Raw genomic sequence first — 23,581 nt, 5'->3', positions numbered from 1 at the left:
TTCCAAATTCTATATTGTATTCATATGCCAGAGACTGGAAATATATATTTTGAAAATGTATAGTTTTATTTTTTATATTACCTATTTCACACTAGAATGAAAATAAAGAAAACAAGGCAATATAAAAATAAAACTATATCCATGAAATAACACTATTATTTATACATTTTAATACTGAAATTGTATTAATAGAAATGTTTTTGGTTCACAGATGAGAAAGGAATGCTTAATTCTGAAAGTAATAAGCCTATCAAGGAAGAACCTATGGAGATAGATGAAGTAAAAACAGATTCATCCACAAGATGTGAGGAAAATTCTTTTAAAGCAGATGTAATTAATGTCAGTGAGGGTTTTCATCTAAGGACTAGTTACAAAAAGAAAGTAAAATCATCCAAATTAGATGGACTACTTGAAAGGAGAGTGAAGCAGTTTACATTGGAAGAAAAACAGCGCCTTGAAAAAATGAAGCTGGAAGGAAAGACTTCTGTAGGTCCCCTGAAAAGCATGGCTGAATCATGTGTATTAGTGAAAGCAAAAGAGGGGGGTCAAGCCAACATTACTGATCAGGAGAAAACACAGGGTTCAGATAGTAACAGAACAGAAGATCTAATTCAAGAATGTTCACAAAATAATGAAAACTCTACTATTAGGATCAGTGGCTCTGATGTAACTTATACAGGTAAACATTCCACAAAAGGTCAGGCACTAGAAAAAGTCTCCATTCAGAGCCCAGAACCAGACTTCCAGAAACAAAATTCTGTCATCAGTGATGTATCAGAACCTGCAATTGCTGATAAATGTCAGAAACAAGACAGGCTTAAAGCAAAAGAACATGATGCCCTCAATGTGGATGACCAACCAGTCAGTCAAGATGAAAAAAGTATGTTGGCCACTAAAAAGGAAAATGATTTCCTGCCGGTAAATACCACTGTTTCTCTTTCTGAAAGTGTTTCAGAACCAGTGGTTCATGAAAGTACCTGTGACACAGATGTTCCAGCTACCTCTGAAGCAGCAGCTTTGGGAGAAAAATATGGAAAACAGGCATGTGACTCTGAAAATAATAGCACTTTGGAAAAGAGCTCTGAATCTTTATTCACTCAGGACAGTAACGAAGAGGATGTGCTTGCACAGAACAGCCATAAAAGTAATTTAAAATGCTCCATAGGGAACCAGGAACAAGTTCTTGAAGGTCTAAAATTAGTTTCAGACATGTCTTCTGAAAAGCAGACTCTTGAACCCAGAGAAAAAGCCAGTGGTGATATGTTGCACTGTAAAATAACTGAAGCTAATGGTGAAAAACCAAGTCAAGAGCAGAAATTAGAGAGCTCAGTGAATAAATGTCATCATCAAATAAATCTAAAGAACATAATAGACAAAAAGAATAGCGAAAATGGAGATACTGAGAAAAAGGGAGAGAAAGAAATAGCAACTACATTTCAAATTAATGGGAAAGATAACGAATTTAAGGTATTTTCAAAAGATGAATACGTGAAAGAGATCTCTGATAGTAAGGTAGGAACCGGTAATGTTGAACCAAAGGTTAATAGTATTAAAACAATTCCTGAACATGAGATCAAGCCATTAATTGTTAAGGAAGCTCCTGTAAAGCCATTCATGAATGGAGATGTCATCATGGAAGATTTCAACGAAAAAAGTAACTTGAACACAAAATCATGTTTACTTAGTTCTTCAGATATTGATGGTAAATACCAAGGTAACGTGGAAAATCTAACCTCAATCAAAGGGCCCAAGAGTATGCAACATTTGGTTGAAAAACACCATTCTAATGAAAAAGCTGCTTCTGTTGATGGTCCTTCCATAGCATCTTCACCATCGTGTAAAGAGAGCAGCTCAGTTAATCAAGTAGAAAATATGGAGGTTGAAACCTCAGAAATTAAAAAAGTTCCTCCGTCACCTGTTACTTCTGGTGAAGAGTCTAACCTAAGTAGTGATTTTAATGATCAGAATGGTGTGCCTGCTAACAAAATGGAAAATGGCAATGGAAATGCTACAAGAAAAACAGTGATCACAGAAGTCACCACAACAACATCAACTGTGGCCACAGAATCAAAAACTGTGTTTAAAGTTGCAGAAGTAGTGGCCTCCCAAGGTGATCAGCAATCGGTGGTCTCCTCTACTGAAAATTGTGCCATGTCCACTGTAACCACCACCACTACTACTGTTACAAAACTGAGCACACCCACTACTGGCAGTAATGTAGATGTCATCTCTGTGAAGGAGCACAGTAAAACTGTTGTTACAACAACAGTCACTGATTCACTGACCACTCCAGGGGGCACATTAGTAACATCAATGACTGTGAGCAAAGAGTATTCTACAAAAGACAAAGTAAAACTAATGAAATTTTCCAGACCTAAGAAGACTCGTTCTGGCACAGCTCTGCCATCCTATAGGAAATTTGTTACAAAGAGCAGCAAAAAGAGCATATTTGTTTTGCCTAATGATGACTTGAAAAAGTTGGCCAGAAAAGGTGGCATCCGAGAGGTACCTTGTTTTAATTACAATGCGAAACCTGCCTTGGATATATGGCCATATCCATCTCCAAGACCTACTTTTGGTATCACATGGAGGTAGGTGTTTTAAAGACCATTTGGAGAAATGGGTAATTATGGGAATTTTAAAAATGCATTTGAATAAATGAGTTACTAAAATTAGACTACAGAACTACATTTTAATTGACAAACACAGAAATATTAATGTAATGTAATCTAAAAGAATTCAGACCCAAAAAGCTAGCATTCACAAACAGAAAAGAATTGCTGAAGGGTCAGGATATTTGGAACTTTGGAGATTAATCTCAGCTTTGCTTTTAAGAGAACAAAAGAGAAATGTCAAGCTAGGTTGCTTCCATAGTTTAATTTCCCAAGTTGCTGCCATTTATTTTGTACAGTGATGAGATTATTCTTATGGAATCAAATTATTGTATGTTTCTGAAATATTGCTACTTTATTTCCATTAAGTAATGCATAAACAATGATAAAAGTAAGTTGAAATGTTTTTGAATCATTAAAAGGAAATCACTGCTGAGATGGTAACATCCAGATTTGTGCACAGTAAACACTCCTTCAGGTTCTGCAATATATATATATATATTTCAAAAACAACTCTTAAGATTTTCCTTACCCTTTTAGATTCCTTTGGAGTTTATTTCCAGAAGTACTCCTTATTTAGGAATTTCTTACGCTAGACATTGTTTCTAGGGACAAATTGTCACACATCATTTTTAAGTTTATAAACTCATCATATGTTAAAGCTGGAAGGGATCTTAAATGACCTCAGTTAGCTCAATACTCTCATTTTGAAGATGAGAAAACTAAGGCCAGTTTGGGTGATTTACCCAAAGTTAGATGTGTACTAAGTGTCAGAGCTGGAACTACCCTTTCTTCCAACTCCCAGTCCAGGGCTCTCTGTTACACTTTTCATCTGCTCTTCCCTCTCACTTGGCTGCTGTGCTTTTTCCCTTTGTCAAATGCTGTGCCCTTGAGCTCTTTCTTTCCCTTATCTTTAAAACTCGGAAGGGTAAAGAGTCTAAATAATGGGAACTCTCATGTAGTTTTGACTATTCAGTTAGACATGCTGGGGTGCCAGGGTACATATTAGTTGCCATTAGGAAGCTTTTGTACATAATTCTCTGTGCTTCCATTAATCACAAATGTCACTTGAGTAAGTTATTAGATAGGCCTCCTATCTGTAAAAAACTCCTTCATAAATTAAGTTTTAATTCTTTCCTTTCCCATTGGAACTTGACTAGTCCTTGAAATGCGATACCATAAAACAAGTGCATATCAGAGCTCTATGTAATGCAATTATAATTTATTTCAGTTAATAATGTCATCTTTTATTAATTGATAATAATTAACCAAATTTTTTATAGCTTGCCTTTTGATTTGGATTAAAATATCATCACTCCATTACACATTCAATAGAGACAGCTGAAAAGTACAATTTCTCTGCAGGGCCTGCAGTGAAGGATTTGCAGAATCCTGCAGGGAATCAAGGAAAGCTTCATTACAATTCATGGATTTGTAGGATTACTCTGCACTTTTCAGCTGTCTTCATTGAGAACGGTCTCAAAAATGTATCCTTGACTGTCCAGCAGGTAACCTCTTTCCCACTGGAAAAGTTACAATGTACAAATATTTTAATTTTTTTTAATGACCACCTGGCAATTGTTGAGGCAAAACTTTGTTCTTACTAATCTCGTAGGTGAATATTAAGATCTGCTGGAATGCTATTTCTCCTAGTTGCCCAAATTTAGTACTGTTAGGTGCCAGATTTTGAGAGCCTTATTTTATATTGTGTTAAAATACAAATTGTGGGGATAATTGGTATTTGTTTATGTAATTTCTGTCACTTTTTAAAACTGTTTTCCACATTCTCTGTCCAACTGATTAGGTGGCATGTAGATCTTTAAATACATCCTAAATTCAGAATAGGTCACACAAGACTAATTTTTCCTTATTTGATCAGCTTAGTAGATCAGGGGAATCTATAGTAAAGTTTACTTAGATTTTAATGGAAAGTATTTGATTAAGGTTTTTTGTGCTATTCTTGTAGAAAAATAGTAGAGCTTTTGGTCCAGTCTATTGAATTAGATGGATTCAGAGCCAGCTGAATGGTCAGGACTCAAATAGTATCCTTATGGGTTGGTGTCATCTTAGCAGAAGGACTCCAGTGATGTACTGTGAGATTTGTGCTTGGCCTCGTGCCACTTAACATTTTCATCAAGTTACTTGGATAAGGGGGTAATTCTTATGCTTTCAGATATGTAAATGTCACAAAGTTGGGAGGGATAACTAAAACACTGGATGACAACATCAGGATCCAAAAAAATCTTAACAGGCTAGAATATTGGGATAAATCTAATAATATGAAATCCATTAGGTGTAAGGTACACCTGGATTCAAAAAATCAACTTCACCAGTACAAGGTGATAGAGATAGCAATTTGTCTGAAAAACATCTCTGCATTTCAGTAGTGTGAAGGTTCAGTTATCAGTAAGTGGCCCTGAGATGTGGCAGCCAAGAAAGCTAATGAGATCTTATACTATAGTAGTAAAGACATAACTTTCATGAATAAGGATGACTGTGTTCTATCCCAGTTGGACTGCCTCTGGAATATTGTCAAAGATTTGAAAAGGATATAAATAAACTGGAGACTTTTCAGAAGAGCATTTGGTATAGTGAAGGGATTAATGTCCATTTCATATCAAGCGTGGTAGAAGGAATAACAGTTATTTAGCTTGGTGAAGAGAAGACTTACCGGGAGAGCATGATAGCTATCTTCAAATATTTGAAGGTTTATCATGTTGAAGGGGAATTGGACATGCTGGTTTGGGCACCATAGGGCAGAATTAGAAGCAGTGGGTTGCAAAGAAGTTGTAAAAAGGCACATTTGGATTTGATGTCAAGAAGAAACTTGCTAGTGATTAAAGCTGTCCAAAAGTAGAATGGGCTACTTGAAGAGATAATGACCTTCCTTGGAGATCTTGCAGCAGAGGCTGTATGATAGGTTTTAGTGAGGATTCCTTTGGAGAATGGAGTGTATTGAGTGGCCATGAGGTCTCTTTCTACCCCAAGTTCTGTGATAAATGAAATCTGTGAATACTACTTCATTTATCAAAGTTAAAAGAGATGTCAGTTCTTATTTATCTGTACTGAAGAGGTGAAACAGAATCTAGTGTAATCTAGAAGTTAGAGATGGTTTTGGAATTCATTCTTATGTTGATATATAAATATATGTATGTCTGAAGTTCTAGGTCAAGAATCACCAGCCTCTAGCATCTGTACTGGCACATAAAGTAATCCTGATTGGCATAATCAAGATTGGCCTGTACACAACGGTACAGCAGATGAAACTTCAGTGCCTTGTCAGCTTCCTATCAATGCCCTTTTCCTTCATCAGGTTCAATCCTTTGCCTCCCTTTCCAGTGTCCCTTTTTTTCTGTCAACAACTGATCTCCCACTCACTAAAGTGCTGGATGTTAAGGTTGCAGGAGTATTTCTATTTTAAAAGGGCCTATTTAGAGGAGGTAATACTGAGGTTGTAGAAAGTACATAGGAAGAATAACTCCCCCACCCCTTTTTTCCCCCGTAATCATCAACAGCCATTTTTACTAATCAGCTTTGTTAGCTTTACATGGAAACAGCTTCTTAATGGGGAAGAAAAGAAAGTGTCACTTACAGGTGGTCAGTTCCACCCTTTAACACCATATAAAGAAATTTCCCAGCCACATCTTCACCTTCATAAAGAGAGAATAAATGAAGCTGATATGCCATCTCTGAAAGGCTATTAATTCTTCTAGTCTAGTTCTTCCTATTAAAAAAGGGAGCTAGAGCAGGCAGACCTGACTTTAATTAAGCTGGAGAAGCTTGCAGTTTTTCCAGTTTATTCTCTTCTCTGTGCCTTTGCACAGGCTGTCTCCCATGCCTGAAATGCACTTCCTCAGCATCTTAGTGAATAAGCATTTTAGTGCAGACTATCTGCCAGACACTCTGCTAAGTGATCTGCCTCTTAGAACTTCTGGTCTTCTTCAACGCTCAGCTCACAAATGCCGCATCCTACATAAGGCCTTTACTAATCTCCCTCCCTCCTTCCCCCCCCCATGCCTTTTATTTATTTTACATACACTTATAGAAGTACTTATTGTTTCCTTTAATAGAAAGTAAGTTCCTTTAGGTCAGCGACTGTTTCGTTTTTTCTTGGTGTCCTCAATACCTACAGGATAGAAGACACATAATAAATGTTGGTTGGTTGATTGATTACTACTGCCTAACTTTTTCCTGTTCCCAACAAGCCAGGCTACTGCAGAGCTGTTCTCATTCTAAGTTTTACTGATTTACCCTTTTCCTAGTGGGAATAGAAACAATGTGGGTTTTTTTCCCTCCAGTGTTTTCTTAATTAAAAGGAGGAAGTGAACAGGAGTTGACATTATAAGTTCAATTTTTAGAGCTTTTAAACTCTCTTATCTTAATGTCATGAAGCTCATTGTAGTAATGTAATTTGTTTTGAAATAAATGTTTTAGGACATACTTTAATTCACATTTGTATTAAAATTTCCTTAAATGTTTAGCAATTTTGCACGCAAGTAATTATTTGTATCACCATTAGTAACTAATTTAATATTTCTCTAATGACTCTCTTTGAGGACTTCCAAGACATTAATGTTTCATGGATGTTTCTACATTAGGATTATCTGGTATCTAATAGTTCATAGGTTTTAGAGGGCTACAAATTATGTCTGTAGATCTTTGAAGTTCATTGGGTTCAGAAAATTTGTATAGGACAACTTTTTTCACTCAAAAGTAGTATTTCAGACAATTTTATTCTCCTGTCACTACCACTCTAGTTACCTTTGGTCTGATCTAAACTCATTTATTTCTCCTGGGTTTGCTCTTCTAAATTTTTCTGTCTTCCTGTTTCATAGTTTTGGTATTTTGTAATCCATTTTAAATATGTAAAATCTTAACATAGAATTGTGTTGTTGTGCCAGCTGTGCAACAGATTTATCAATTCATGTGGGCCATAAGTCCCTCTGGCATTGGATGTTAAACATTTTGAATTGTCTGTGTAAAGGTATACTTATGAACCCTTTTGCCTATTCCCAATCACTATGATTCATCCAATAACATTTATTGATCATCTAATTTATATGAGTCACTGAGATGGATTATTTTTTTAGATAAAACAGTCCCAGCCCTTAAGGACTTACAATCTTTGTAATAGGAAAGAATTTGACAAGAACACAGATATAATGCCAAGTAGAATATGAAAATGTTTCACAGTGTACTAAATCTTAGAGTTCAAAGGAAAGAGAAGTCAGTCCCCTGGTTTTCTAGGGTAGCTTACTGCCCAAAATGTTTGAGAAGCTTACTTAAATAGTTACTTAAATAGGATGAGGAAGAAGTGGAAGACTCTTTAGTTTCATGAAATTTACATGTTGTGGTTTCTTTGGCATTTATTTCAGATATAGACTTCAGACAGTAAAGTCATTGGCTGGAGTAAGTCTTATGTTGCGGTTGCTCTGGGCGAGTTTAAGGTGGGATGATATGGCAGCCAAAACTCCTCCTGGGGGAGGGACTACTCGAACAGGTAGTATATTTATACATTTTTGTTTGTTTAAACATTAGTATCAGAGTTAAATGACAGTGGGATTTGATTTTAAGCATGTCTTATGTTTGCTTTAAAAATTAAAATGCTTATTCGTTTTAAAAATATTTGAGTTTTATAAACTGAAGTTTGCATTGTGTCATCTAATCCTAAGTGTTGTGTGAGTCGTTTATGATGTACAAAACAATGTGGATAGAAAAGTTGCTTGTTACTAGGAATCAGACTTGTTTGTAACTAGGATACTCATACCTCACCTTCTGCCTCACTTTGCCAAAAGTCTTCTGTTCCTTCCCTCAGTGCTACCAGTTACCTTCTGGTAACATCCCTCAATTTAGAAACAAGTCCACAGTTAAAGAGGAGATGGAAGCTGGCTGCATGTAGCATTTCATCAGTGATCACGTAGCTCATGATGCACATGCTTTTGAACAATAATGTCCTATATGACTACTCCACAAGGGGCTTCCCCTGACCGTTCCATATCCTGAGGAACTTTATCTAATGCTCTCCTTCAAACACAACACTCCATTCCCTCAAGCTCTCCCATTCTCCCACCTGCTAGTACCTTCCCCTCTAAAATGAGCTCCCATGTATTCTGTATATCGTTTGTGTAGACCTAGTTATTTACATGTTGTCTCCACTATTAGATATTGATCTCTTGGAAGTCAGAGACAGTTTTTGTCACTTTTCTCTCCAAGTAAGCACTTAATAAATGCTTTTTATTGATTGGTATAGTAGAGTTGACAGGGTACTGAGTGTGAATTCAATATATAGGAAAACTTGAATACCTGGTGGGTCCCCTGATACGTGATAGTTCCGTTTCACAGAAATAATGTATTTCATCTGGGCCCGTGAAGTCCCCTATACTGGCATCGGCCAACGTCTATAGAGTCTGTCAGGTATTTTATACAAATTTAGCATACCCCATTTCTCACTGATCTTCAGTTCTTCCCTTCCACTCTAGCTGGCTTTTCTTTGGACTTTGCAGTGGTTTTCCTCCTTTTGAAAATGTAGACCTTTTGTTTTTACATCATATTTATTTCCGTATGTATTCCTTCTCTCTCTAGTGAACTTTCCCTTGTAACAAAGACTGAGAGAGCTCAGCAAAAATAACTTAACACAAAAGCCCTGACAGTTAATGCAATATTCCACACCCCTAGACACCACAGAGGTGACTTTTTAGTAAGCAATATTTTCTTTATATTTTAAATTGTAATTAATCTTCATTCAATCTCCATAGAAACATCAGACACAGAAATTACAACAACTGAAATAATTAAGCGAAGAGATGTTGGTCCATATGGCATTCGATCAGAATATTGCATCAGGAAAATCATCTGTCCCATTGGTGTTCCAGAGGCTCCAAAGGGTAAGGAATTTTTTAAAACAAATGTACATAAATATTTAATTGGCCTAACTTCCCTCAACTTTTTTACTTTCTCCATTGGCTCTCATGTGAATATTTCTGTATAATTTGTTCATTTAGAAGTGACTCTTACGAGGACTTTACACAAAGAGAAATGGTTTTATGTGCACATAAATGCTTTAATTCTTACAGTGAATTCCCATTGTTATCTATAGCCTAACAGGGCAGAAGAATATCACCAGACAACAAAATTTTTGAGCACTTGTGTACAAATACTTACAGAATTATACTATAGTAATAAGTCAACAAAGAAGAGATATCACATTGATATGTGTCGTTGGCAAATTTTATCAGATGTTAAGACCTGTAAGAAACAGGAATATATTTAGGGATGACAGAAGAGGTGAGAGTCACATTACAGAAATACTTACTAAAATAACATAAAAGTGATATAGAATGCTAGGGCAAAATTACATCTGTTTGGAGGTAATTAGTGAAGGCTTCAGAAATGGCAGCCCTTGAAGTATGGAGATGATTTCAGTAGCTGAAAATATTTTGGGAGGGCATTCCAGGAGAAAACCTAAAATAAAATGACCAAAGGTGCTAGAGTGGGAATGTAAGGTATTAACAAAAAAAAAGATCCACTAACAATGTTTAAAGTTATATGGTTTGACTTGTCTTGATTCCTTTTCCATCCAAAGAAACGCCTACACCTCAGAGGAAAGGGCTTCGATCAAGTGCATTGAGGCCAAAGAGGCCAGAAACACCTAAGCAAACAGGCCCTGTTATAATTGAAACCTGGGTAGCAGAAGAGGAATTGGAGTTATGGGAGATCCGGGCATTTGCGGAAAGGTAACTATACAACTAATTGTTGATCACAAAATGTATAAAATGTAAAGAATCTATCACTTTGCAATAAAAAATATAATTTTAACTTATTAAGCATGCAGTTGTTAATTTATTCCATTTGTTTAAAAAATGGTGAATATTTACTCATATTTAGTTCTTTAAGAGCTTGTACTTTCAAGTTATCCACTTGTCTTAAATTTTCTATTTTGATTATAATCTTATTTTCAATTTGTGTAGCATTTTTAAAATCCTTAATGTTTGGCAGTTTTGTTCCATGATCATCCAAATAGCACTTAATGTTAAAAGCCTACAAGTATAATGATCTGATATATTTTTCCTTTTTTTTTTTTCAGAGTGGAGAAGGAAAAGGCGCAGGCAGTTGAGCAGCAGGCTAAGGTTAGTGAACAGAAGAAGGCCGAGGAGTTCAAGGCCCAAATGGAGGCTCAACTAAAACAGCAACGATTGGCTGCCCAGCAGGTGGGGGAGCTGTTACTAGTCCCACCTGTCAACAAATTTGCATCATTACCTAAAATGCATGCATACAAACTACAGCATTGAGTACTGGGACTGTGGTGTTTGGTTTGAAGCAGCATACATATTATCCCATTTGTTTATATAAATGAAACACTCAAATTCACTGTCTGAAAACAGTCCTTGGTTTACTAATGTACATCTATTTGAATAATGTACAAAAGTAGAATTTTTTTTCTTTTTTAACTTGCTAGTTTTATAAAGGTTATTTGAGTACCTTTCTAAGATGCAGTTTCTCTAACTGTTAAGAAAAACATACAAAAAACTATCATACCAGAAAAATTCTGTAGTCTGTTGAAGATCTAAATAAATAAGCCAAATGGCTTATAAAAATCTCACTAAATCAGTTATTTCTCACTACAACACCACTGTTTGGCCAACACTTAGTTATTCAGATTGTAATACTATGAGGCTGTCATAGTTCAAATAGTTTGCTAGCAGGAATGATATAAATTCCCATCCCAGTAGGATGTGTTGGCCTCTTGGAAATTTGTCTTTCAAAGTAAAAACAGTATTCTTCCAACTTGCATTACTTTATTTCTTTTTGGTTTTGTATATCTTTAGCATCTCCTTGGAAAGTAATTACCTTGATATAAATAGCTGTATGTACAATCGTTACCTTGAAAAATGGACACATTTGTATTTAACATAGTACAAGGAAAGAATTCACAAACTAGTAACAATAAGCTATTGGAAACTTTGAGCATTTTATTGTGACTAAGATCTGATAAGTATCTGTTTTGGTTGATCCAACAGTCTGAAAGAGCAGAATGTAAGAAGAACCTGACTAAGTGCAAATTGACATTTATTTGTTTCTAAAAGTGATTTTTGAACACAGTAGTGTAAGAAGTCTAGAAAAATTCTTTATGTTTCAGCTTGGTTGAATGCAGATTTACTCCCTACAATAACAGCTGTAGATATTGACAGGCATTTTTTGATTGGATAAATTAGTATGGAAATTAAATGAATATGATTTGCAGTTTCATCTGGCACCTGCTGTAAATTCCATCAGTGAATAGCAGAGTGTCCCAGTCAACTATAAGATTACTAACGCCTGTTGTAATTTTAAATGTTTATTTTCAGACTGAGAATTTGAAGAGTTTATTCATGTGGAGAAAATTTCTACCATTTGAGTTTCCTGTTATTTGAAGTAGACCTTGGCTTTTGAAAAATAACCTATTTAGCCAGAATCAAATAGGAAATGGGTCGCATTTTCAGGTGTTTGATGCTTTACAAAAGGAGTATTTGGACTGAGTTTCTTAACTTAAGAAGGAAACTAGTTTGGGGACCTGTGAGCCCATCTTTGACTTATTAATTTTTATTTCCTTTGCTAACTTACTTTGTAGAAACGATTGGAGCAGCAGAAACAGCTACCAGCAGTAATTGCAGCCTCTACCACTACTACAACAAACAGTACCACCAGCACAGTCTCCACCCCGCAGAAAGTTGTGGTAGCCCCTATAAGTGGCCCAGTTACTACTGGAACCAAAGTGGTACTCACAACTAAGGTTGGATCTCCAGCCACAGTGACATTCCAGCAGAACAAGAACTTCCATCAGACATTTGCTACCTGGGTTAAACAAGGCCAGTCAAGTTCAGGTAAACAATAGTCATTAAATGAGGGATTGATTTTAGTTCAGAAAAACATGTTCCACCTCCATCTACTGAAATCAAAGATTGTTTGGAAGTTAGCATTTCTCTAGGCACTGTTTGAATAGATGAGCCTCTTTAAATTTAGGTAAGCTGGTACCTAATGTCAGACACATTCTGTGCCTGGCCTATATTCAGTGTCTTCTCATCTAAACTTCTCATCTCAACTAAAGCTTATATCCTACCATTATAAGTAATCCCCCAAATATTAGCTAATGCCTTCTCTTGCCCTTTAACTATTTCATTTATAATACAATGAATCATTTAATGTTAGATCTGGGAGGAATTCTGAAAGTGAAAGAGAATTAACTTACTCAGGATCACCTCTCTGTGCGTGTAGTCAAAAAACCTAAGTGAGAAGCAATTTTTTTAATCTTCTAATCCAGAGCTCTGTCTTAATTGTCCTCTTTCAGCTAGCTCAGACTGAGTCCATGTCTATATATACACAATTTCAAATAGAGCATGATCAGAATTCAGGATAAGTGGTAATACCTGAGATTGTACTGCTAATTAATGACAGAACTGAGATAAGACATCACCCCTGCCCCTGGTCTGCAGACTTTCAGCTCATTGGTCTTTCTTCTTGACTATGTTACCAACATAGTTTTCACTTTGATACTTTGAAGGAGCTTAGATTTCAAAAGTCTGGGTCCTGTCTGCAGCACTATATCTTTTGCCCAATCTATCCCTGTCTTTTCTGCTCATGCTTGCCTGTAACCTTCCATGAGAATCTGCCAGTATTCTGGAAGCCTTGCTCTTATTCTTTTGATATATCAGGGTTAACATACCACTCAAGCTCTCTACCAGCTGTTTCTCATTCTCTGTGCATCAGCTCGCTGCTTTTTCTTCCCATACATATTCTTGATACTGTGTTTTAAGCCAGTTTTGTCATGCAGGGCCTCGTTGGCAAAATGTAGTCTGCCTGCATACACTGTGACATTGTACATTGCGTTTTAAAATTTGAAGCCTTGATGCTTCTGAGATTGTGCCATTCCATGGTTCACAATCATCTGGAATCATTGAAATTATATCAATATCAGTGAGGAAGGGGATTGGCTTTTGCAGCATTAAGCTATACTTATTTCCCAGATGAGAACTAGTCCAGTCACTTCCAGCTCATCATTGCTGTAGTACTTTTCCAAGGTATACATTAATTCTCTGCCCATCCAGTTACATATAAAGTCTGGATAAAAAGGTGTTTTTGTTTTTAACCACTTTCTTTTTTTTATTGGGATGATTCATAATATCATGGATCTAGAATTAGAAGAAACACAAGAGGTCATCCTGTCTGAACTTGTCATTTTACAAACAAGGATACTGAAGCCCACAGAGGTTAAGTGACTTGCCCAAGGTTACACAGGTAGTAAATGGCAGAATTGAGATGTGAATTCACATCCTAGCAATCCAGTCAGCCTTCTGTCCATTTACTCAGCAGGGCTTGCCTTTGGTTTGACCATAGTCTTTCATATCACTGTGGATTTCATTGGGGGGAGGAGCTGTAGTGTTCTAGATTCAGTCTAATTCATACAAATAAGAATATTAGAACACATCAATAAGAGAACCTTTTGTTGGACTTTTTTAGAGAACGGTTTTCTGGCTATTGAACATTCAGGTCTCTATCAAGCAGAACTGATTTGGTGTTGATACTGTTGTGCTGTTGGAAAAAAGCAGTCTCTGTTATCACATCTTTTATGGTTTCTTATATATGAAATACCTTGTTCTACCTAATTAGAAGCTTTCTTAAAATCAGTAAATAGCACTGGGATGTTTTCTATACCTCAGTCATTATTAGTGTGATTGTAAAAATGTGTTCCTTTGTAGAAAATTTCCTGTGAAAGCTCGCTCCTTCCCTTCTCACATTTTCATGAGGGATGTATTCTCTTCATGCAATACATTTCAATACTTTTTAAAAGAATATTCAGAAAGCGTGTGTGTGTGTGTGTGTGTGTGTAGAGAGAGTGTGAGAGCACACTTCCAAGAAGTATGCAAGGTTTTGGCCATTCACATTTCTTAGTCTGAACCATATTTTCCAACATATTTTCACCAGCATCCTCTTTACCCTTTTTCAAAGTGTGGTTGCTGAGTATTGAATTTTGTGTTGACTTAATTGGAAGGAGCTTGTCAGGTTCTTCTTAGAACTTCTCTGACATTTTATCCTCAGCACAGATGTTGGTATGTAAGTTGCAGTAATCTTCATAGTGACTGGTCATTTGCAGTCATGAACATTGTAGATGCAGAGTGAGATGACTGAGTTTCTTAAGAAATAATGTTTTTTGTTTCTTTGGTCATATGATGAAAACACCTATATGATTTATTTTAATCTCTTCTCTTAGGAGAAGATCTTTTCATTTAATTGCAACTTTTTGTAGCTTCTAATCATATTATATATGGTGAGAATGTTGTTACTAATGTGATTTGGTTTCTCTAGTAGAATGTGAGTTTTTTCATTGTTAGACAATATTACAAATTGAGAATACCACCAACTGAATTAATGTTTGTAAACTGTCTAAAAAGTATGATCTTTAGCAAGCTTTTCCTGTTACCCCCATTGCAATAATAAAAGAAGCCGGGTGGGATTTGGAGCCTTGTATTTGTTATGGGAGAAATATTTCCTCTTTAAGTTCATGTGGTCAGTAACTGCTGTCAAATGTATTTACCACAACACAGAAATTATAGAGGTAAAAACCTACATTTTATTATAATGTTCTAGCATAGGTTCAGGCCTCAGAGATAACCTAAACCCTTATTAGGAGTTTCACAAGCCCTCTTATAGGCAAAATCATGTCAGAGGGATAGAGAAATAATTCTTTTACATATTGCAATCTCGTACGCCTTTTAGGCCCTAAAAGTTAAAGAGAAGATAGATCTGTAATTCCATACTTCCTTCAATGTCATAAAAGTTGGATAAACTTTGTGAAATGGAGTTATAATCTCATGTGTCCCCTAAGGAAGCAAACCTCATCAAACAAACTTTGTAGATAAACTAAGGTTACAGATTAAACTACATTTAGAGGTTTCACAAATAGGCTGATAAAGGGAGAATATTTACATGTCACTAAGATAACCAAGAAGACTTGGTGTCAGGGAAATTGTTCTTTCAGCAGTTAACTAGCAGGGCTAAGAAATAAATAAATTACTTTGGCTTCTATCTGAGGAATGTCAAACCATCTTCCCTTATTTCATGAGTTAGATTTTGGTCAGGAAAGGTTAATATTAATTAGGAGACAGACTTTTAGTTAACCAAAATCTGTAAGAAAAATGGCCCTGAGTCCTGAATGATAAAAGGATATTTTCAAAACCCATACCATATTTTATCAGTTTCATTAGTTTGCTTTTTTAATTATCACTAGGGATGAGCTTCTCCAGATTTAGTAGACCTGGTACTTAAAGGCAGGGACATTCATAATTGGGCTTTTCTCTCTTGGTGGGATCTACTAAAGTTTATGCTTGACTGGCATAACCTTTGAAATCCTAGACTTACTTTAGTAGAAGGAATATTTAAATAGATGAAATTTAAAATTGAAATAGAAGGTATATTTTAAAAAATGAAAGGGTAGGAGTTTCTTGTAAGTATATAAATACATCATTTTATGCCTTGGAACTTCTTCCTAGAAGTGACTATATTGCTGGTTGTCTTAAATCTAAAACTTATTGAATGTCTTATACCCTAATAGCCACCAGCACAGCTGCTACATCTGCTACAACCATTGCCAGCACAGGTCAGACGTTCCAAATTACAGGCAGTCCAGTTACTATGGCAGGAAAAGTAATTACCAAACTACCGCTTCCTGCAAATAGCAAGATTGTTGCTGTAAATGTGCCAACAACACAAGGAGGTAAGGAAGAAGAGTCATGAAGACCTTTAATTCGTGTTTGTAAAATAGTTTTGCCTTTATTTTCTTCCCTCTGTTCTGTGTCGTTGGGTCTCATAGTCTGTGTATCCCACTGTAACCTTCCCAATTTGTAATTATTCCAGAGAAACCTAGCAGCACCAGTGCATTGTTAATGGATTCTTAATTTTTTTCAAGGTGTTGTTCAGGTTCAACAGAAAGTCCTGGGTATCATTCCATCAAGTACAGGTGCAAGTCAGCAAACCTTTACTTCATTCCAACCAAGAACAGCTACAGTCACTATTAGACCAAACACCCCAGGCACTGTAGGTACCACAAGTAACTCACAGGTAAGACTTCTTTTCTGAGGTTACCTCATTGTGAAATGTGGTCAAGCACAGTGGGTTGGGTTTTTCAGAGTAGCCTAACCCAGGCTCTCATTTTCCCTTACCTATTACTACTTAATCTATGAAAAATCCTTGTTCTGAAAAATCTGTTCTTCTATTTGTTAGATTTCTAAAATGTGAGACATTAATCATTAAACAGTTAAACACTAGCCATTGACCAGATGGACTTTCATTTAGTATCAGTAAGTATGTTCCTCTGAATAGTAAGTGTTAAATAAGGAATTTTTAAAAGAAAATTTTCCTTTTATTTTAGCCTCACAAATTTGCACTGGATCATCTGTGCTTAAAATATACTGTGGGCAAGTAAGAATTTGAAAAATAAACATTTAAATTAAAACCCACAACATTATGTCTACATTTCATTAAGCAGTTGATGTATACATATAGATGTGTGTGTGCATATATACACACACACACACACACACACACACATATATATATATATACACACATATATATCAGATGCATCATGTTTTGTGACACTAATAACTATCAGGAAGGCTAATCAAGGAGATTTGTCTGAACATTCTCTCAACCTAACTACAAAACTGAATTAATTCGTTCTGTAGTTTCTTCTTTCATACTGTAAAGGAACATCTGATTTCTTAATTTAGTCTCTTACTCCTTCAAGTAGTAGCTGTAATTTGCTCAGAGGAAAAACGGGAGCCACATACTGCTTTTCCAGAGTACCGAAGCTAAGGATAGTTTTGAGCAGGGCCTTCATTGGGTCTTGTAACTTTCTTTTAGACTATTGTGTGTCTTGGTGGCAAAAGAACTTTAGATGAAATAGTTTTAATTGGGAAATTTGTGATTATCCTCAACAGAATCAAACACATTATCAAGAAGAAGAGTAAAAAAATTTGTGGGGGTTCTTTTTTTGTGTGTTTCAAAAATATAAACATTATTCAAATGCATTCAATAAGAATTAATGTAATATCTGGGGACATCTGACATTTCTCCAGAGGTTTCTCACATTTTACCAAGCATAGTATACTTAGAAGATCTTGAGTTCAAAAATCAACATACCTGAGTCTTGAAAAACATTTGAATTCATGTCCCCTTTGTGTCATTGATAGGTAATCACAGGGACTCAGATCCGTCCTGGTATGACAGTGATTAGAACACCACTCCAACAATCAACCCTAGGAAAGACAATTATTCGAACACCTCTGATGGTACAGCAAGGTATTCTTCCAGCCAGTAGGTTCATTTTTATTTTTAAGTATATGAAGTCCGTCATATTCTGTACTACTGATCATTCTCCATAATAGAAAATTACAAGTTAGAATTAATATTTCTCTATTAAGTGCTTCTACTGTGATCTTCAAAAAAAAGCTGGATTATTAAATTTCAAAATTTTGATATTGAGTGAAGTACTGTTAAATGATAATTAGTAATTTGTAAATTGTAATGAATTAAAAGATTTATAAACTATCTACAAATATAAAATAGTTTCAGAATTTACTATAATGCTGGAAAAAAATTACCTGCTTGCCATCTCTTCTAGCTAAAGTGAAAGAACGGGGCAACAGTGGTATGTGAAAGGATACTGAGCAGCTATTCCTATTGAACTCATGTTTGCTAAAATAGCAAGAGAACTAGAAGAAATCTCCAGTTAAATTTAGTTAATCTAGTATATCTCACCCTGGCTAAATTTAATTCTGTCTAAACCTTAAAGTTTGTGTGAACTGATTGTAAAAGTCAAATCATCTGTTTAGTCAGCTATTCCTGAGGCCTCTACAACAGTCCTGTTCCAGTGCTTTATTTTGTTATGGAAGCATGGGCACTGAATCTAGATTATTTTTATTGTTGTTTTATTTTTGCTGTCCTCTCTTTTTTTTCTTTTTAAATGTTGTATATTTGCTCTTTTCCGTTTTTATATTATCATTTCTCATTTCCCAGTGCTTCCCCTTCCCATCTCCTGGGATAGGGCCCTCCCTTGTAACAAATAAGTACAGTCAAACAAAACAAAGCAACACTATTGGCCATGTCTACAAATGTATACCCTGTTCTCTAGCACTGGTTCACCACCTCTCTAGCATTCTTTACTCTGTAGTTGTCATTGGCCACCCTTGATTCTTGAAAGCTGTGCTAGCAAAGGTCATGCTGTGGCAGGTTTTACTAAACTAGAAAGACTTCAATTCATGTACATTCTCAGTGACAGATTGTCTTTCACTGCCTTATATCACCTTGGGCAAGTCATTTAACCTGAGTGTCTGGGCCTCCATTCCCTCATCTATAAAATGGGTGGGGTGGGGGTGGTTCAGATTGCATCACCTCCAATCTTTGGTCTCTAAAGCCCTCTATAACTGTATCTGTGATATGAGGGTCAGATTAGGGCAGTACAGAGAGTTTTGTTATCAGTTCATTGACCACTGGGTAATAAGTAAATAAGTCATGGAAACTCATGAAATACAGAAAAAGGCAAAATGATGCAAAAAAGCTGTGTAGCCTTTTCAAAGTGATGTTGGCAGAGTAAGTGGCAGGAAAAAGGCCAGGAGGGGTTCATGGTTCTTAAATCATCTATATGTATTAATTTAACTGTTGGTACTTTAAATGAGAGCCATTGGCCAGCAAACTGATATATAACTGAAGGAACTGAAACATAACAATATGACATTTTTGCTGTATCTAAAACCAGAAAACATAAGGAAGTTGCCACTAGGTAGAAGGGTAACTCCTAGGTTCTTCTGGCCAGTCCCTTCCAATGTTAGAAATATGATTCTGTGATCTGGTGAAGAGGATAAAGAGGTAGAGAAATTCTGTTAACTTGACAGGATGCTCCAAACCAGATATACATATACAGTGATAGTTGGTAACTTTAAAGCAAAGGTCACAAGAGAGGACCGTGAGAAATATGTTGAAAAAGATGGTTTGGAATTAGGAAAGAAGTCAAAGGTTTGAGGCTTTACACACATGAAGTTTCAACACCAAACATCACATAATGATGAAATTGGCTATATAATAATAATAAACAGGAAACAGTTGGTTAACACTTCATTTCTGAATCAAGTGTCTGTATGTGCTCATATCATACGCTTGTTATATTGCAAGTTATCATCACCCAGATAAAAGAAAGAGTAAAGATGAAAAGATGATACATGTAATTACAACTGCAACCTGACATTGATGATGAAAACATGGGTACTGAATTAAAAAGAAAAGCCATTGAAACCAGTTATAACCATTTCCTATAAAAGTTTACTGACATAAAATAATCACTACTACAAAGAGACCAAAAGAGCACACAACTTGACTTGCAAAATCATCGAACAAGCAAGACTTGGAAATTAAAAGGAAACATGGGTTTAGAATATAAAATTACTTGCAAAATATTAGTATATACTATATATTAGTATATCTGAGGAATAGATTATAATAGATGGAAGAGTATAAGCAGTATCATCTGGCAGATCAGCAAAGGATGATGCAAGGGAAAATAAATCTATAAAAAGCCTGGTATGAGACCCAATTAAATGAGATCATTGTAAGAATGTAGATAAAACTGTAAGGAGGAGTTGAAATAAATGAAAAATGGATTAGTTCTGTATCATGAACACTTTTCATCTTTATGGTAGCAGAATTACCCTGTTTAGTAGATTATTATTACCTCAGTACCCTATTACTATGTGATCTTATCTTTCAACAAGTATTTATTAAACATGCACTATTGTAGGTACTGTTAACTGCTAGTTATATAAATATAAAGAAAGATACAATCTGACCTCTTAGGTAGCTTACATTCTAACAGTGAGGAGAGAGCATCTGAAATGGAATCAGAAATTGTAGGTGGACTAGACCAGGTACACATAAAAGAAGTTCATCCTGAGGGAAACATAGTTCTTAAAGCATTGAGAGACTGATTTTCAGGATATCTAAAAGAGGGGATGGCATGTAAGCACATTTGCTATTGTGCCAAGCAGTGTTCAAAAAGCTGAAAATATAAATAAAAAAATAAGGCAGTTTCTGCCTTTATATACTAATTGGAGGAGATGTAGAAAGATTCAGCTGCAGGGCATATGGCAGTGCCCGGTGGCTTAGAAGGCACAGCAGTGGGACAAATGGTAAGGCCCACTGTTCAACATATTACTGAAAGGATTCTAATTTTATATCATCAAAGTATTGTGAACAACCAGTGATTATTAAGAAGTGTGAGGTAGGCCCAGGAGTTGCAGTGAAGCAGAGTTCTGGGTTACCTCAAGCGGGAGTGGGATGTTGGCAAAGGCTTGGGTGTGGGGTAGAGTCAGGTTGTGACAGCATCTACCAGGGAAGGATAATTCAGCACCTAGTAAGAACTGGGAAGCGGTTGGGGCATGGAAAGGGAAGGGCTGCCTATAGCCTGTTCCTTCTGGACCCTTAGGACCTCATTGAGATCCAGACTGATTTTCAAACTACCTTATGAAGGAGAAGGATACCCAGATGAGGAGAGAGAATGGGGAAAAATCACATACTTTGTCATTTACCCCAGAAATGATGAAAAGGACCTTTGTAGCAACTTGCTCATACCTAAAAGATTTTGAGAGTATCAGGCCAAAATGAAAAAAAAAACCATAGTAATGACTAACATTTACATAACACTCATTAAGGTTTGCAAATCACTTAACATATATTACTTCATTTGATGCTCATAACTTGTGTGAGGTAGGTGCTATTATTATTTCTGTTTTATAAATGAGGATATTAAAGCTGACAGGAGTTCAAATGACATAGCTTGTAAGGTCATGTAGCTTGTAAGTGTACAAAGTTACATTCAAAGCTTAGATCTTCCTGATTTTGATAAAAACATGAGAAGAAATATTCACAGTTTTTCTAGAGCAGGTCTTTTTTACAACCATACAATTGACTTGAAAGGAATAGAAAATACAATATCCTGCTGTATCTGTTGGTTTCTTTTTGTACTGTTTGACTCATTACAGCAAAATTCAACCTTAAAGGGTCTCTTCCAGCAAGAAATATCCCCCATGCATATATTAATATAAGATGCCTTGATAGGTGCAAGCCCAAAGTTTTGTTCATTGATCCCCTGCTACTCCATGTCAAGCAAAACATAAAACAGGAAGACAAATATTCACCAAAGATGTTCACCATTGTCATGTTCTGAACAGATTCCACATGGAAAGTGGATTTCCTTTAGCTGGTAAGGTCTTTCAAATGTTCCCATTTGCAAATGACATAGTCATGATTGCATCAAGCCCAAGAATGTTAAAAGGCTTCCTCAGTGAAATCCTTCACCACTTGAAAGGTAGAACCTAACACACACAGGACCAATTGGATGGAGAATGCCTATTGTCCAGATGGTGACAGGCAGTTGTAGGGTAACTTTAGGCTCAGAATTTAAAAGACGATGATAGTGTCTGGATTGTTTGGGAAATTTCACTGCTCTTTCAAAGATACCAAGCTGCTTCCTGATTCAGAGCCCCATCCTTTTAACTCCAGTATTCTTTCTTTTTTCCCCAATAAGTTATTTATTTATTTTTAGTTTTCAACATTCACTTCCATAAGATTTTGAGTTTTAAATTTTCTCTCCCTCACTCTCCTCCCCCCTCCCCAAGACAGCATGTAATCTGATATAGGCTGTACTTATACATTCATATTAAGCATATTTTCACATTAGTCATGATGTACAGAAGCATTAGAACTAAAGGGAGGAACCATGAGAAAGAAGAAAAAAAAACAAAACAACAAAAGAAAAGGAGAGCAAATAGTATGCTTCCATCTACATTCAGACTCCATGGCTCTTTTTCTGGATGTGGATAGCATTTTCTATCATGAGACTTTGGGAGGTCTTAGATCCTTGCATTGCTGAGAAGGGCTAGGTCTATCAAAGTCAGTCATTGCACAGTGTGGCTATGTGTACAATATTCTCCTGGTTCTGCTCATTTCACTCAACATCAGTTCATATAAGTCTTTTCCAGATTTTTCTGAAGTCCTCTTGCTCATCATTTCTTTTTTTTGTTTTGTTTTGTTTTTTTGGTGAGGCAATTGGGGTTAAGTGACTTCCCCAGGGTCACACAGCTAGTTAAGTATCAAGTGTCTGAGGCCGGATTTGAACTCAGGTCCTCCTGACTCCAGCACCGGTGCCCTATCCACTGCGCCACTTAGCTGCCCCTTGCTCATCATTTCTTATAACATAATAGTATTCCATTATATTCTTTTATCACAATTTGTTCAGCCATTCCCCAGTTGATGGGCATCCCCTCAATTTCATTTCTTTGCCACCACAAAAAGAGCTGCTATAAATATTTTTGTACATGTGTGTCATTTTTCCATTTTTATGATCTCTTTGGGATACAGACCTAGAAGTACTATTGCTGGGGTCAAAGGGTATGCAAATTTTTATAGTCCTTTGGGCCGAGTTCTAAATTGCTCTCCAGAATGGCTGGATCAGTTCATGATTCCACCAACAATGCATTAGTGTTCCAATTTTCCCACATGTTCTCCAACATTTATCACTTTCCTATTTTGTCATGTTAGCCAATCTAGGTGTGATCATTTTGATTTGCATTTCTCTAATCAATAGTGATTTAGAGCATTTTTTCATATGACTGTAGATAGCTTTAATTTCTTCCTCTGAAAACTGCCTATTCATAACCTTTGACCATTTATCAATTGGGGGATGACTTGTATTCTTATAAATTTGACTCAGTTCTCTATATATTTTAGAAATGTAACTCCAGTATTCTCCTGGTAATTCTTAATAGGCTGAGAATCGCGTAATCTAGAAATTAAAATTGTCAGTGACCAAAAAGGCAGTGCATGGACGTAAGCATGCTACAGAAAATCAATCAATAAACATTTATAAAATGCCTTTAACTTGCCAG

At 36.0% G+C, this 23,581-nt stretch overlaps 1 protein-coding gene across 10 annotated transcripts in view; it reads left to right on the top strand.

Moving 5' to 3' along the window:
• The window catches only part of BPTF (bromodomain PHD finger transcription factor), a 193,338-nt gene that overhangs the window by 122,361 nt on the left and 47,396 nt on the right, over positions 1-23,581 (top strand). For 4 of the 10 annotated variants that reach the window (XM_021000977.2, XM_021000976.2, XM_078155879.1 and 1 more), the window contains 9 exons: positions 212-2,591; positions 7,988-8,112; positions 9,368-9,496; positions 10,195-10,345; positions 10,696-10,819; positions 12,220-12,472; positions 16,198-16,359; positions 16,552-16,703; positions 17,837-17,960. In XM_021000977.2, coding sequence (XP_020856636.1) covers positions 212-2,591; positions 7,988-8,112; positions 9,368-9,496; positions 10,195-10,345; positions 10,696-10,819; positions 12,220-12,472; positions 16,198-16,359; positions 16,552-16,703; positions 17,837-17,960 — 3,600 coding nt within the window. The remainder of the gene's footprint in view (positions 1-211; positions 2,592-7,987; positions 8,113-9,367; positions 9,497-10,194; positions 10,346-10,695; positions 10,820-12,219; positions 12,473-16,197; positions 16,360-16,551; positions 16,704-17,836; positions 17,961-23,581) is intronic. The other 6 variants (XM_021000980.2, XM_078155881.1, XM_078155880.1 and 3 more) reach the window with 3 other exon arrangements.

Source organism: Phascolarctos cinereus, unplaced genomic scaffold (assembly GCF_003287225.1).
Source record: "Phascolarctos cinereus isolate Bilbo 61053 unplaced genomic scaffold, phaCin_HiC Scaffold_5;HRSCAF=322, whole genome shotgun sequence".
NCBI lineage: Eukaryota > Metazoa > Chordata > Mammalia > Diprotodontia > Phascolarctidae > Phascolarctos > Phascolarctos cinereus.
The sequence above is the reverse complement of the archived record's forward strand: the minus strand, read 5'-3'. Positions and strand labels throughout refer to the sequence as shown.